This window comes from Cebus imitator, unplaced genomic scaffold, assembly GCF_001604975.1.
Source record: "Cebus imitator isolate Cc_AM_T3 unplaced genomic scaffold, Cebus_imitator-1.0 Scaffold397, whole genome shotgun sequence".
In the NCBI taxonomy this organism is placed as follows: Eukaryota; Metazoa; Chordata; class Mammalia; order Primates; family Cebidae; genus Cebus; species Cebus imitator.
In genome coordinates this window covers 206,366-220,401 of record NW_016107712.1, presented here as the reverse complement: position 1 = coordinate 220,401, position 14,036 = coordinate 206,366, and the positions used below count along the sequence as shown (strand labels likewise).

The 14,036-nt window shown below is 37.3% G+C and overlaps 1 protein-coding gene across 1 annotated transcript in view; it reads right to left on the bottom strand.

The window, feature by feature from the left end:
* The window catches only part of SLC9B1 (solute carrier family 9 member B1), a 107,063-nt gene extending 94,146 nt beyond the window's left edge, over nucleotides 1–12,917 (bottom strand). Inside the window, exons 1-2 of the mRNA XM_017508645.2 lie at nucleotides 12,884–12,917; nucleotides 1,058–1,127 (exon numbers count right to left, since the gene is read on the bottom strand). Of these exons, the coding sequence (XP_017364134.2) occupies nucleotides 1,058–1,126 (69 nt within the window). The 5' untranslated portion in view covers nucleotide 1,127; nucleotides 12,884–12,917. The remainder of the gene's footprint in view (nucleotides 1–1,057; nucleotides 1,128–12,883) is intronic.
* Nucleotides 12,918–14,036: the final 1,119 nt, after the last annotated feature.

Sequence of the window (14,036 nt, the reverse complement as noted above, 5' to 3'; positions counted from 1 at the left end):
AAAAAAAAAAAGAAAACTGATAACAACAAAACACCAGAGTAGAGTTAACTCTGCAATATAAATCTCCAAATTTGCCTTATGGTTGTCATGAGTGGGTGGGTATTAGTGTGTATGTACCAGCAATTTGAGTGAATACTTTGAGTGAGTAAAAGAGGAAACATCACATCATCACAGGAAACAGTAAAAGTGCTAGAGTGCATAGACACACTGAGGAAGGAATTTTACATGTAATGACTCAGAAGACAAAGATATCAAGGCAGCTGACGGCTAAAAATGAATTATGTAGCTCTTTAACATCAAAATTCTTCAAATCTGAACATCATTAATGTATTGGAGCTCTGGTATAGAGGCTTTTTGTGAAAATTCTGTTACCATATAAAACGGAAAATGACAATTGTGAATATTAAGGCGAGTGAAAGGTCATATATAGTAAAACCATATTATTTTGTTTTATTATTTTAGAATTTGTAATAAATTGATATAGACTAAAATGACTTCTTCACAGATAATTAGACTCAATAGTGAATATTTAAAATATTTTTTAAAAGGACTTTTTGATCCTTACTGTAGAAATCTCTGTTTTAAAAAAATGAAATTTACAATTGTCATTATGAGTAATTATTACTAAGTAAAACTAGATCGACAAAAGTTCTAATCACTTGCTCTATATATCTATAGAAATAAGAAACTTGAGTCACTTCAAAGTACACAGTAAAACATTTTAATTAATCTAGACTTATCTTTACCTGTTAATTTAAGTTACTGAGTTTTCCCTGAATGTGGCAAGAAATAATAAGCAACATTTCTCCTTATTCCTAAAACATGTGCTGTTTAGCTCTAAAATACTCTATAGTCACTCTTTTTCATTTGTTTCATTATTTCTGCTCATTTCCTAGGATCCATTAAAACTATTTTTAAATTTACCACTTTTCATTTTTAACCATATACATAAAAGAAATCTAGCTAATAAGTAAACTATAGAAATAAATTTTAAGATCAAATTGATTTTATATCATATTAAGGTGAGTGAAAACTTACAATGTATGATTTTTTTTACCTGAGGAGTTGTAGATGTTTGGAAGTTTTCATCCTCCAAATGTTCACTTTTTGATTCTGTGGTGTACATGCTAAGATTTAAAAGAAAAATCCTTTGAAAGAAGAAACAAGACTATAAATCCATATAAAAACAAACATGGTTAAGTGGGATTAATTTTTTAAAGGAAGTTTGTTCTAAAGTCGTATCATCGTCAAATCAGATACCTTTATAGTCAAAACAGATCCAAACATTCATCTTTAACATAATTAACCAAAGCCACAAGCAAAAGTCTTAAAAACCATTATCATACAGAAATGTAACATTTCTCATTAGCTCATAATGCTGGCCTATATCTTAGACGCATATATCAGAAAATGCAGAAATTTACTTAATGCACTGAACTGGTATGTTTGAGCTAGTGTTCACTGTTGATGTAATCTAGCTTCGATCATGCTCCTACATAAAAGAGTCCAGAAAAATTTTAAATGAAATATGATCAACTACTTTAATACCTACAACTATAAGTTACTGATACATACTATCTTTTTACGTGGTCCATTTGAAGGATATGTATGTAGGTAAAACATTTAAACATATCTATAATGTTTTATTTAGAAGAATAAACTAGAATAAAATAATTACTTCTGATAACTTTTATTTTTTTATTTTTTTTTGAACTGATTTATTTTTATTTTTTATTTTTTGAGTACTTCTTATTTTTTTCTGTTTTTTTTCCCTTTTTTATTGCATTTTAAGTTTTGGGGTACATATGAAGAACATGTAAGATTGTTGCATAGGCACACACATGGCAATGTGATTTGCTGCCATCCTCCCTATCACTATATCTGGCATTTCTCCCCATGTTATCCCTCCCAACTCCCCACCCCCACATTCCTCCCATATTTCCTCCCCACAGACCACAGTGTGTGATGCTCCCCTCCCTGTATCCATGTGTTCTTATTGTTCAACACCCACCTATGAGTGAGAACATGCAGTGTTTGATTTTCTGTTCTTGTGTCAGTTTGCTGAGAATGATGGTTACCAGGTTCATCCATGTCCCTACAGGGGACATGAACTCATTGTTCTTTATCGCTGCATAGTATTCTATGGTGTATATGTGCCACATTTTTCCTGTCCAGTCTATCATCGATGGGCATCTGGGTTGGTTCCAAATCTTTGCTATTGTAAATAGTGCTACAATGAACATTCATGTGCACATGTCCTTATAATAGAATGATTTATAATCCTTTGGATATATACTTAGTAATGGGATTGCTGGGTCAAATGCAATTTCTATTTCTAGGTCCTTGAGGAAGCATCGCACTGTCCTCCACAATGGTTGCAACTAATTTACACTCCCACCAACAGTGTAAAAGTGTTCCTATTTCTCCACATCCTCTCCAGCATCTGCTATCTCCAGATTTTTAATGATCGCCATTCTAACTGGCATGAGATGGTATCTCAATGTAGTTTTGATTTGCATTTCTCTAATGACCAGTGATGATGAGAATTTTTTCATATGTTTGTTGGCCTCATGTATGTCTTCTTTTGTAAAGTATCTGTTCATATCCTTTGCCCACTTTTGAATGGGCTTTTTTTCTTGTAAATCTGTTTTAGTTCTTTGTAGATTCTGGATATTAGCCCTTTGTCAGATGGGTACATTGCAAAAATTTTTCCCATTCTGTTGGTTGCCAATTCACTCTAATGACTGTTTCTTTTGCAATGCAGAAGCTGCGGAGTTTGATCAGGTCTCATTTGTCCATTTTGCCTTTTGTTGCCAATGCTTTCGGTGTTTTAGTCATGAAGTCCTTGCCTATGCCTATGTCCTGAATGGTTTTGCTTAGGTTTTCTTCTAGGGTTTTTATGGTGTTAGTTCTTTTGTTTAAGTCCTTAATCCATCTGGAGTGAATTTTAGTGTAAGGTGTCAGGAAGGGGTCCAGTTTCTCTTTTCTGCACATGTCTAGCGAGTTTTCCAAACACTATTTATTAAACAGGGAATCTTTGCCCCATTGCTTGTTTTTGTCAGGTTTGTCAAAGATTGGATGGTTGTAGATGTGTGGTGTTGCCTCCGACACATCTGTTCTGTTCCATTGGTCTATATCTCTGTTTTGGTACGAGTATCATGCTCTTTTGATTACTGTAGCCTTGTAGTATAGTTTGAAGTCAGATAGCGTGATGCCTCTGGCTTCGTTCTTTTTGTTTAGGATTGTCTTGGCTATGCAGGCTCTCTTTTGGTTCCATATGAAGTTTAAGGTGGTTTTTTCCAGTTCTGTGAAGAAGATCATTGGTAGCTGAATGGGGATAGCGTTGAATCTATCAATTACTTTGGGCAGTATGGCCATTTTCATGATATTGATTCTTCCTAACCATATGCATGGAATGTTTCTCCCTGTGTTTGTGTCCTCTCTTATTTCAAAGAGCAGTGGTTTGTAGTTCTCCTTGAAGAGGCACTTTACATTCTTTGTTAGTTGTATTCCTAGGTATTTTATTCTCTTTGTAGCAATTGTGAATGGCAGTTCATTCTTGGTTTCGCTCTCTTTAAGTCTGTTATTGGTGTATAGGAATGTTTGTGATTTTTGCACATTGATTTTAAAGTATCTGTTGTTTCTACCTCCTCTGTAATCTTTGCTAGCTCTGAATGTAAGAAAGGTGACTTTTCTTAAAAATATCTTCTCTCAATTTTTGAGTTGTTAAGAATAAAACTAAATATTTTAAGTTTTAATTTTTAGATAGACTATATTACCATATCCTGTAGCATTTCAAGTATCTATACTTTTCTAAATGGAAAACAATTTTAATAATGAAAATTTTTAGTAAAAAGGAAATGAAAAGGAACATTAACAGTTCAGTAGCTACCATATGCTAGCTGCTTTACAATATTGTCTAATTGTAATGAAGTAAAATATTACTGTGTAAAATCCTATAAAGAATCATAACTAATTTATAACTTTATTAAAGAAAAAAAAAAGCTTAAAATTTTTGATTAAAAACTTGAATCTAAATTCCTTTATAGTGTAATTCCATTTTGATTGAAATGACTGTAAAAATTACTATCCTGTAATTATAATGATGTATTAGTCCATTCCCATGCAGCTATGAAGAAATACCTAAAACTGGGTAATTTATAAATGAAAGAGGTTTAATTGGTTCACAGTCCTATGTGGCTAGGGAGGCCTCAGGAAACTTACAATCATGGTAGAAGGCACCTCTTCATAGGGTGGTAGGAGAGAGAATGAGTGCAAGTAGGGGACATGCCAGACACTTATATAACCATTACATCTTGTGAGACTAACTCACAAGATCCAATTACCTACACCTAACTGGTCTCACCCATGACATGTGGGATTATTATAATTCAAAGTGAGATTTGGGTGGGGACGAAGAAACAAATAATATGATTCCACTCCTGTCCCCTCCCAAATTTCATGTGCTCACATTTCAAAACACAATCATGTCTTTCCAACAGTGCCCCAAAGTCTTAACTCATTACAGCATTAGCTCAAAAGTCCCAGTCCAAGTCCAAAGTCTCATCTGAGACAAGGCAAGTTCCTTCTACCTATTAGCCTGTAAAATCAAAAGCAAGTTAGTAACTTCCTAGATACAATGGGGGTACTGGTAGAAGCTGGCTAAAACAAAGGGGCTACAGACCCCATGCAAATCCTAAATCCAATCATTAAACATTAAAGTTCCAACATGATCTCCTTTGATTCCATGTCTCACATCCAGGTTATGCTGATGCAAGAGGTGGTTCCCATAGCCTTGTGAAGCTCTGCCCTTGGGGCTTTGCAAGGTTACAGTGCCCCTCCCAGGTGATTTCATCAGGGGGCATTGAGGGTCTACTGCTTTTCCAGGCACATAGTGCAAGCTGTCAGTGAATCTACCATTCTGTGACTGGAGGATTGTGGTCCTCTTCCCAAAGCTCCACCAGATAGTGCCCCAGTGGGACTCTGTGTGGGGGCTCCAACACCACATTTTCCCTTGCACTGCTCTAGCAGAGTTCCTCCATGAGGGCTCCACCACTGGACCAAACTTCTGCCTGGGTATCCAGGCACTGCTATACATCCTGTGAAATCTAGGTGGAGGTTTCCAAAGCTCACTTCTTGATGTCTGTGCACCTGTAGGCCCAATATCCCATGTAAGCTGCCAAGGCTTGGAGCTTGCACCCTCTGAAGCAATGTCATGAGCTATACCTTGGCCTCCATCAGACATGGCTGGAGCTGAAGCAGCTGGGGTGCAGGGCATGATGTCTCAAGGCTGCATAGAACAGGGTGTCCCTGGGCTGGCACTACAAAGCCATTTTTCGCTCCTAGATCTCCAGGCCTGTGATGGGAGGGGCTGCCACAAAGGTCTCTGACATGCCCTGGAAACATTTTCCCCATTGACTTGGTGATTAACATTCTACTCCTCATTATTTATGCGAATTTATGCAGCAGGCTTAATTTCTCCTCCCCAGAAAATGTTTTTTCTTCCTATTTCATTATCAATTGTGATCATTAGGCTGCAATTTTCCCAAACTTTTATGGTGTGCTTCCTCTTAAATGCTTTGCAACTTAGGAATTTCTTCTGCTAAATATCCTAAATCATCACTCTCAAGTTCAAAGTCCCACAGATCTCTAGGGTAGGGGCAAAATGCCACCAGGCTCTTTGCTAAAGCATAGCAAGAGTGACCTTTACTCCAGTTTCCAATAAGTCTCTCATCTCCATCTCAGACTACCTCAGCCTAGACTTCATTGTCCATATCAACATCAGCAGTTTGGTCAAAGCCATTCAACAAGTCTCTAGGAAGTTCCAAACCTTCCTACATCTTCCTCTCTTCTGAGCTCTCCAAAATATTCCAACCTCCACTTGTTACCCAGTTCCAAAGTAACTTCCACATTTTTGGGTATCTTTATAGCAGCATCCCATTCTGTTGTGCTAATTTACTATATTAGTCCTTTCTTATACTGCTACAAAGAAATACCCAAGCCTGGGTAATTTATAAAGAAAAGAGGCTTAATTGACTCACAGTTCCACATGGTTGGGGAGGCCTTAGAAAACTTACAATCATGGTGGAGGGCAGCTTTTCACAAGCTGGAAGGACAGAGAATAAGTGCAAGCAGGGGAAAGGCCAGACACTCATAAAATCATCAGATCACATTATTTTGAGAACAGCATGGGGAAACTGCCCCCATGATCCAGTTACCTCCACTAGGTCCCACCTGGACACATGAGGATTATTACAATTCAAGGTGAAATTTGAATGGGGACAGAGACCAAACCAAATCAAATGAGTATCTTGTCACATGCTGTTAGATTATGAGGTAATTGGTAAGAATAAGGTAGGAGGCTGAACTACCTAGGTTGTGTCATGTTCTGAAAAAACAGGCTGAGAGAACCATTGAAAAGTTTGAGCTGAAGTGCACATAAATTTTGAGAAGAGAACACAAAATTAATTTACACACTTAAGTTTTGAATGCCTACTTTTTTGGCCTCTGAAAGTAAAGCTGCCAAATGAAACAAAATAAAACAGAAATATAGGGTTCTGCCTTTATGGATCTTATACTCTTGTTGGGAGGAAGAGGGAGACAATAAAAAACATTTTCAGTACTGCACAAAATAAATGAGAATCATATTATAGAGATCAAGATGACATTTGAACTGTGTCCTAAATGAGGAGAAGCTGTGAGTCATAAGTAAGCAGATGGACTAGGAGCAGGCAAACATAACACCAAGAATAATGGAAGTAGAGACATCAGGAAACTAGGCAGAATAATTTAAAATCTGTAACTATGTAATGATTAGGATAGCAGGGCTTGGAACCCAGGCAAGCAGACAATGCATTAGAACTTCAAAACCAAGATAAGGGGTCTAAATAATAGATGTACAGGTTAATAACTAAAAGAGAAGCTTGTTACTGAATCAAGCAATATTTGTGACTGGCAGTCACTGAATACTCTCTTTGTACATCTGCCAAGAGTGGAATTGGTACATGGTATGCCTAAAAGCAAGGACTTTGAGCTGAGAAAAAAATGTATTCAGCTCATCTCTTTATATCTTAATAATTGTGGGAAGTGATTTATCTCCATTGGCCTCAATTTTCGTATCTGAAAAAATATATAATAATGCTTAATTTATCAGTTATAACAATTATAATATCTGATGAAAGTTGAACTATATTAAGCACTTAACATGAATCATCTTCCTTAATTCTCTCAACGACTCTATCAGGTAGTTACTACTATTATCCCCGTTTTATAGATGTTCAAACTACAGATGGAGAAAAGTTAATTTAACTTTCAACATAGTCGTATAACTAGCAAGTGGCAGAGCTGGAATTTAAATAAAGTACTCTTTAGTATTACTCAGATCCTTGTTAACTTTGGTATTGTCTCTTTTATTCTTTTAACTATTGTGGTGATATTGCACTATAAATTTAAATTGCATTTCTATAATCAGCATTTTTCACATATTTACTAGCCATTTCAATATGTTCTTTAGTAAAGTGTTGAAATCTCTTGTTCATTTTTTTGTGGTACTGGATCCCATTTTCATATTGATGTGTTGGAGTTCTTTTTAGGTATTAAAAATACAAATATTTTATTGGACATATAAAGAGCCAGTATCATCTCCCACTCTGTGTCTTGCCTTTTACTCTGATAATATCTTTTTAAAATGATACTTTAACTGTAAAATGTATAGTTCCAGGGGCATTATGTACATTTGCATTGTTAAGCAATCATCACCGCCATCCATCTCTAGAACTTTTTCATTAACTCGACCTAAAACTCTTTATATATTCATTAAACAATAATATCCCATTCTTCCCTCCTTTAACCCTTGATAGCTACCATTCTTTCTGTCTTTATGAATATGGATATTCTAGATACTTCATATGAGTCAATTCACACAATATTTGTCCTTTTGTGTCTTGCTTATTCCACTTAGCATAATGTCTTCAAAATTTATTCAAAATTCCATACATTTTGTAGCATGTACAGAATTTCCTTCCTTTTTAAAGGCTGAATATTATGCATTTATATGTATATGTCACATTTTGTTTATCCATTAATCTGCTGACAGATATTTGAGTTGTTTCAATCTTTTGGCTATTGTGAATAATGCCACTATGAAAATAGGTGTACCAATATCTGCTTGAATCCCTGCTTTCGATTTTCTATTTGGCATATACCTAGAAATGGCATTGATGGATCATATAGTAATTCTATGTTTAATCATACTTTTTTTTTCCCATAGCAGCTACATCTCTGTTGGTAATGTCCTTCGTAGCACGTAAGTTTTAAATTTTAATGTAGTCCAATTTATCTATTTTTCCTTTTGTTGCCTGTACATTTGGCATTATAGCCAAGAAGTAAAATGCCAAATCTAATATCATGGAGCTTTCCTTCTATATTTTCTTTTAAGAGTTTTAATATTTTTAGTTCTTAAAATCATAGTTATTATAACCTCTTTGACTCAAAAATATGGATCAATTTTGAGTCTGTTTCTCTTTTCAATTTTCTATCTTGGCTTAAGGTCATATAACATTGTCTAATACTATGGTTCACAATTTTTACTGAAAGCTTGACATTGTGTACAAATTGTACAGTCTCCAGGTAAAAACTCCTTTCGGAAAGAAATATGCCAATTAGGGGTAGTGAAAAATCACTTTAACCAAATCAGAGATTGAGCTCAGTTGACAGCTGCGTAATGCTCAGTTTTATTTCAATTCCTTTTTCTTCAAGTATACTCCTTTAAGGATTTTGCCCTAGATGATTTTCTTGATAAATGATGGCAGCCTCACTTGTTTTTCCCATATCAGGCATTGTATTAGTCTGTTTACACACTTCTATAAAGAACTGTCCAAGACTGGGTAATTTAAAAAGGAAACAGGTTTAATTGTCTCACAGTTCCACATGGCTGGGGAAGCCTCAGGAAACTTACAATGAGGTGGAAGGCAAAGGCAAAGCAGGGACCTTTTTCACGTGGTGGCAGGAGAGAGAAGTGTAAGCAGGGGAAAATGCCAGATGGTTATAAAACCATCAAATCTCATGATAACTCATTCACTATCTTGAGAACAGGATGGGGGAACTGCCCCCATGATCCAATCCTCTCCCTCCTCAACACATGGGGATTACAGGTCTCTCACTCCACACATGGAGATTACAATTTGAGATAAGATTTGGGTGGAGGCACAGAACCAAAACATATTGTTCTGCCCCAACCCCACCCAGATCTCATGTCCTTTATACATCTGAACATCAATCATGCCTTCCTAACAATCCCCCAAAGTCTTAACTAATTCCAGCATTATCTTAAAAGTACAAATCCAAAGTCTCATCTGGAACAAGGTAAGTTCCTTCCTCCCATGAGTCTGTAAAATCAAAAGTAAGTTAGTTACTTCCAAGATACAATGGAGGTACAGGCATTGGGTAAATGTTGCTGTTCCAAATGGGAGAAATTGGCCAAAACAAAGGGGCTACAGGCCCTATGCAGGTCCAAAATCCAGTGGGGCAGTCATTAAACCTTACAGCTCCAAAATAATCTCCTTTGACTCCATGTCTCACATCCAAGGCATGCTGATTTAAAGGGTAGACTCTCATGGCCTTGGGCGGCTCTGTCTCTGTGGCTTTGCAGGGTACAGCCCCACTCCTGGCTGCTTTCACAGCTGGCATTGTCTGCAGATACTGTCAATGGATCTACCATTCTGGTGCTGGAGAATGGTGGCCCTCTTCTCACAGCTCCACCAGGCAGTGCCCCAGTGGGGACCCTGTGTGGGGGGATCCAACCCCACATTTCCTTTCCACACTGCCCTAGAAGAACTTCTTCTTGAGGCTCCACCCCTGCATCAAGCTTCTAGGTGAACATCCAGTCATTTCCATACATCCTCTGAAATCTAGGTGGAAGTTTATGAAGCTCAATTCATGACTTCTGCACACCTGTAGTCCCAGCACCACATGGAAGCCACCAGGGCTTGGGGCTTGCACCCTCTTAAGCCAACAGCCTGAGCTGTACATTGGCCCATTAGCCATGGCTGGGATGCAGGGAACCAAGTCCCAAGAGTACATAAAGCAGCAAGGCCCTAGGCCTGGCCCACAAAACCATTTTCTCCTCCTAGGCCTCCAGGCCTGTTATGGGAGAAGCTGCCATGAAGATCTCTTATATTTTCCCCATTGTTCTCATTACTTATGCAAATTTCTGCAGGTAGCTTGAATTTCTCACCAGAAAATTGATTTTTCTTTTCTATTACATGGGTGGGGCCACAAATTTTCCAAACTCTTATGGTCCGTCACCTCTTGAATGCTTTGCTGCTTAGAAATTTATCATGCCAGATACTATAAATCATCTCTCTTGAGTACGAAGTTCCCCAGATCTCTAGAGCAGGGCCAAAATACCACCAGTCTCTTTGTTAAAGCATATCAAGAGTGATCTTTGGTTCAGTTCTTCATCTCCATCTGAAACCACCTCAGCCTAAACTTCATTGTCCATATCACTATCCAACATTTTGATAAAAACCATTCAACAAGTCTCCAGAAATTTCCAAACTTTCCCACATTTTTCTCTATTCTTCTGAGCCCTCCAAACTGTTCCAAACTCTGCCTGTTACCTAGTTCCAAAGTCACTTCCACATTTTCAATTATCTTTATAGAAGTACCCACCCTTTTCAGTACCAATTTTCTGTATTAGTCCATTTTCACACTTCTATAAAGAACTGCCCAACATTGGGTAATTTATAAATGAAAAAGATTTAGTTGACTCACAGTTCTGAATGGCTGGGGAGGCCTTGAAAAACTTACAATCACAGTGGAAGGCAAAGGAGGAGCAAGGACCTTCTTCACATGGTGGTAGGAGAGAGAAGTCCGAAAAGGGAAAAGGCCAGATGCTTATAAAATCATCAGATCTCATGAGAACTCACTCACTATGTTGAGAAAAGCATGGGGAAAACCGTTCCCATGGCCCAACTGCCACTCTCCCTCAATATATGGAGCTTACAGTTCTCTCCCTCAACACATGGGGATTCCAATTCAAGATGAGATTTGGGTGGGGACATGGAGCCAAACCATAACAGGCATACCTTACCATTTCCCAACTTGGTTTATTTCTACTGTCCATGCTTTCCTATACTGGAATAGCTGAATTAACTTCTCCAAGGTAGCATAACTATAAATAAAGGAGTTGGGGACGATCAGGCAATGTGACTCCAGAGCCCATATTCTTAAAACTAAAGTGCTTATAATGTGACAAGAATTCTGTGTAAGACATAGGCTAAAGCTCTCATAAGGATTTATAGGCTAACATTTATAAAATGGCTATAACTTAAATCTATAAAAGATTAAATTATCTACTAAGAAAAAAAATCCAACAACTATATAATTTTTGATTTTTCTGTTTTAGAAAATGAACTCGTACAAATAACTTCTTTAGGAAGTAAAAAAGAGCCTTAAGAAAAACTTAAAAATAAAAAACAATGGATGAATAAGTCACAGAAGGCTAAAATGGTTTAGAAATAACTCATTGGAAATCAGTTACAAAGCTGTTGAGACCATTGGGCATGATGCCAATAATACTATTCCATTGCCTCTGACCAGCCCTCTCAATGGTCCTTACCTCTTGATTGCTTTAACTGAGCACTCTGGAACTTCTGCCAGATGATAATCAAACTGTATTATATTCCCAACCTCTTTTCAAAACATTCTCTCAAATTCTGTGCCCTATCTGAAACCAAGCCCTTTCTCTAAGGAAGACACTGCTTCCTCTATGGTCCTCTTACATAACAGCAGTTTATTCACTAACATTCCTTCTGATACCCTGCTATTTCTGAAACTTCATATATAAAAAAGAAACAAAATCCTTGCTCCTTAGAAGCTTGTATAATCTGACAATACCACATTCTTCCTCTTCTATTCACTGTTACTTACTCACCTTAATTTGATCCTTTTCCTTTATTCACCAAAGACATTAGTGCCTGACCCCCATATTTGTAATCTTTTTGTCTTACGCACTTGGATAATTCATCTACTGTCTTGTTTCTTCAGTTATTTACTTCCTTTATAATAAAGGAAAGGCCACACTAAAACCTTCTATAATGTGAAATGCACATTTCTGAATACTACTTCAAATTCTTTCAGTTATCTTGTTCAATTACATTCATTGCATCCCCTCCAATTATTCTTCACTCTCATCAAGATGTGCAGTACAATGACCCCTTTAACTCAAACCTTTGCCATCTTCCTTCTTTACCTGTTTTTGTATTCAGTATCTGTGATTCATCATCCCCAAAATACTGCTATAAATATACTAAACTCTCTTGAAATACGTTTATTGTTGCTTTGTTGTTGCACATTTCTAGAAACACTTCAATCTAGGAATGCTGCTGCCCCACTCCCACTAATGCCTCTCCCCAGCTGACACACATGTACCCTTTTGCACTGCTGAGGTGGCTGGCATGTGTGACTCAGCACAGATCCTGTTGCCACTATCTCAATGAAGCACTCCAATGGGGGGAATTCCCTATTGGAATGCTATGGCCAGTGGACCAGGAACACCTCAGCTCCTGCAGCATGGCAGATTCCTAGCCTTGAGGGGCCAGAGAACAGAGCTGGAGGCCTGGTTTCAGCCCCCCAGAGCTAGAGCACACAGCCCAGGAGAGCTTAGCTGTGCTTGGCCCCTTAAAATCTTCCAGAAATGAAGCTAGTCAACTGAACCCACCTTACATCACAACCAAACCCCCAAGGGCATCAAAGAAGATAAAAGCAAAAAGTCCCATCTACAGGATAGCAACTTAAATGTTGAAGGAACATCAGCCCACACAGATGACAAATACTCAGCACAACAACTCTGGCAACTCAAAAACCCCGAGTGTCTTCTTACCTCCATATGACTGTAGTCGTTCCTGAGCAATGATTCTTAACCAGGCTGAAATGACAAACATATAATTCAGAATATGGATAGGAATGAACATGAACATTCAGGAGAAAGTTGAAATCCAATGCAAGGATTCTAAGGGATACAATAAAATGATACAGGAGCTTAAAGATGAAATGGCCATTTTGAGAGAGAACCAAACTGACCTGATAGAACTAAAAAACTCACTACAAGAATTTCATAAGATAATCACAAGTATTAACAACAGAATAGATCAAGCTCAGGAAATAATCTCAGAGCTTGAAGGCTATTTCTTTGAATCAACTCTGTCAGATAAAAATAAAGGAAAATGAAGAAAAAGAATAAACATCTCTGAGAAACATGGGATTATGTAAAGAGACTAAATATACAGCTCACCGATGTCCCTGAAAGAGAGGGAGAAAGAGTAAGTAATGTGGAAAACATATTTGAGGATATCATCCATGAAAATTTCTCCAATCTTGCTAGAGAAACTAGTATTCAAATTCAAGAAATGCAGAGAACTCCTGTGAGATACTATACAAAATGACCATCCCATAGACACAAAATCATCAGATTCTCCAAGGTCAAAATGAAAAAAAAAAGTATTAAAGGTCGCTAGAGAGAAGAGGCCAGTCACCCACAGATGGAACCCCATCAGGCTAAGAGTGGACGTTTCAGTAGAAACTCTACAAGCCAGAAAAGATTGAGAGGCCTATATTCAGTATTCTTAAAGAAAAGAAATATCAACCAAGAACTTCATATCTAGCTAAACGAGGCTTCATAAGCAAAGTAGAAATAAGAACCTTTCAGACAAACAAATGCTAAGGGAATTTGTTACCACCAGATATGATTTACGAGAGGTCCTGAAGAGAGTGCTAAACATGGAAATGAAAGACCTTTACCAGCCACCACAAAAACACACTTAAGTACATAGACCAATGACACTATAAAGCAGTCACTACACATTCAAGTCTGCATAATAACCAGGTAGCAACACGATGACAGAATTAAATTTGAACATATGAGTATCAACTTTGAATGCAAACGAGCAAAATGCCCCAATTAAAAGGCATAGAATGGCAAATTGGATAAAGAAGCAAGATACAATGATATATTGTCTTCAAAAGACCCATCTCAC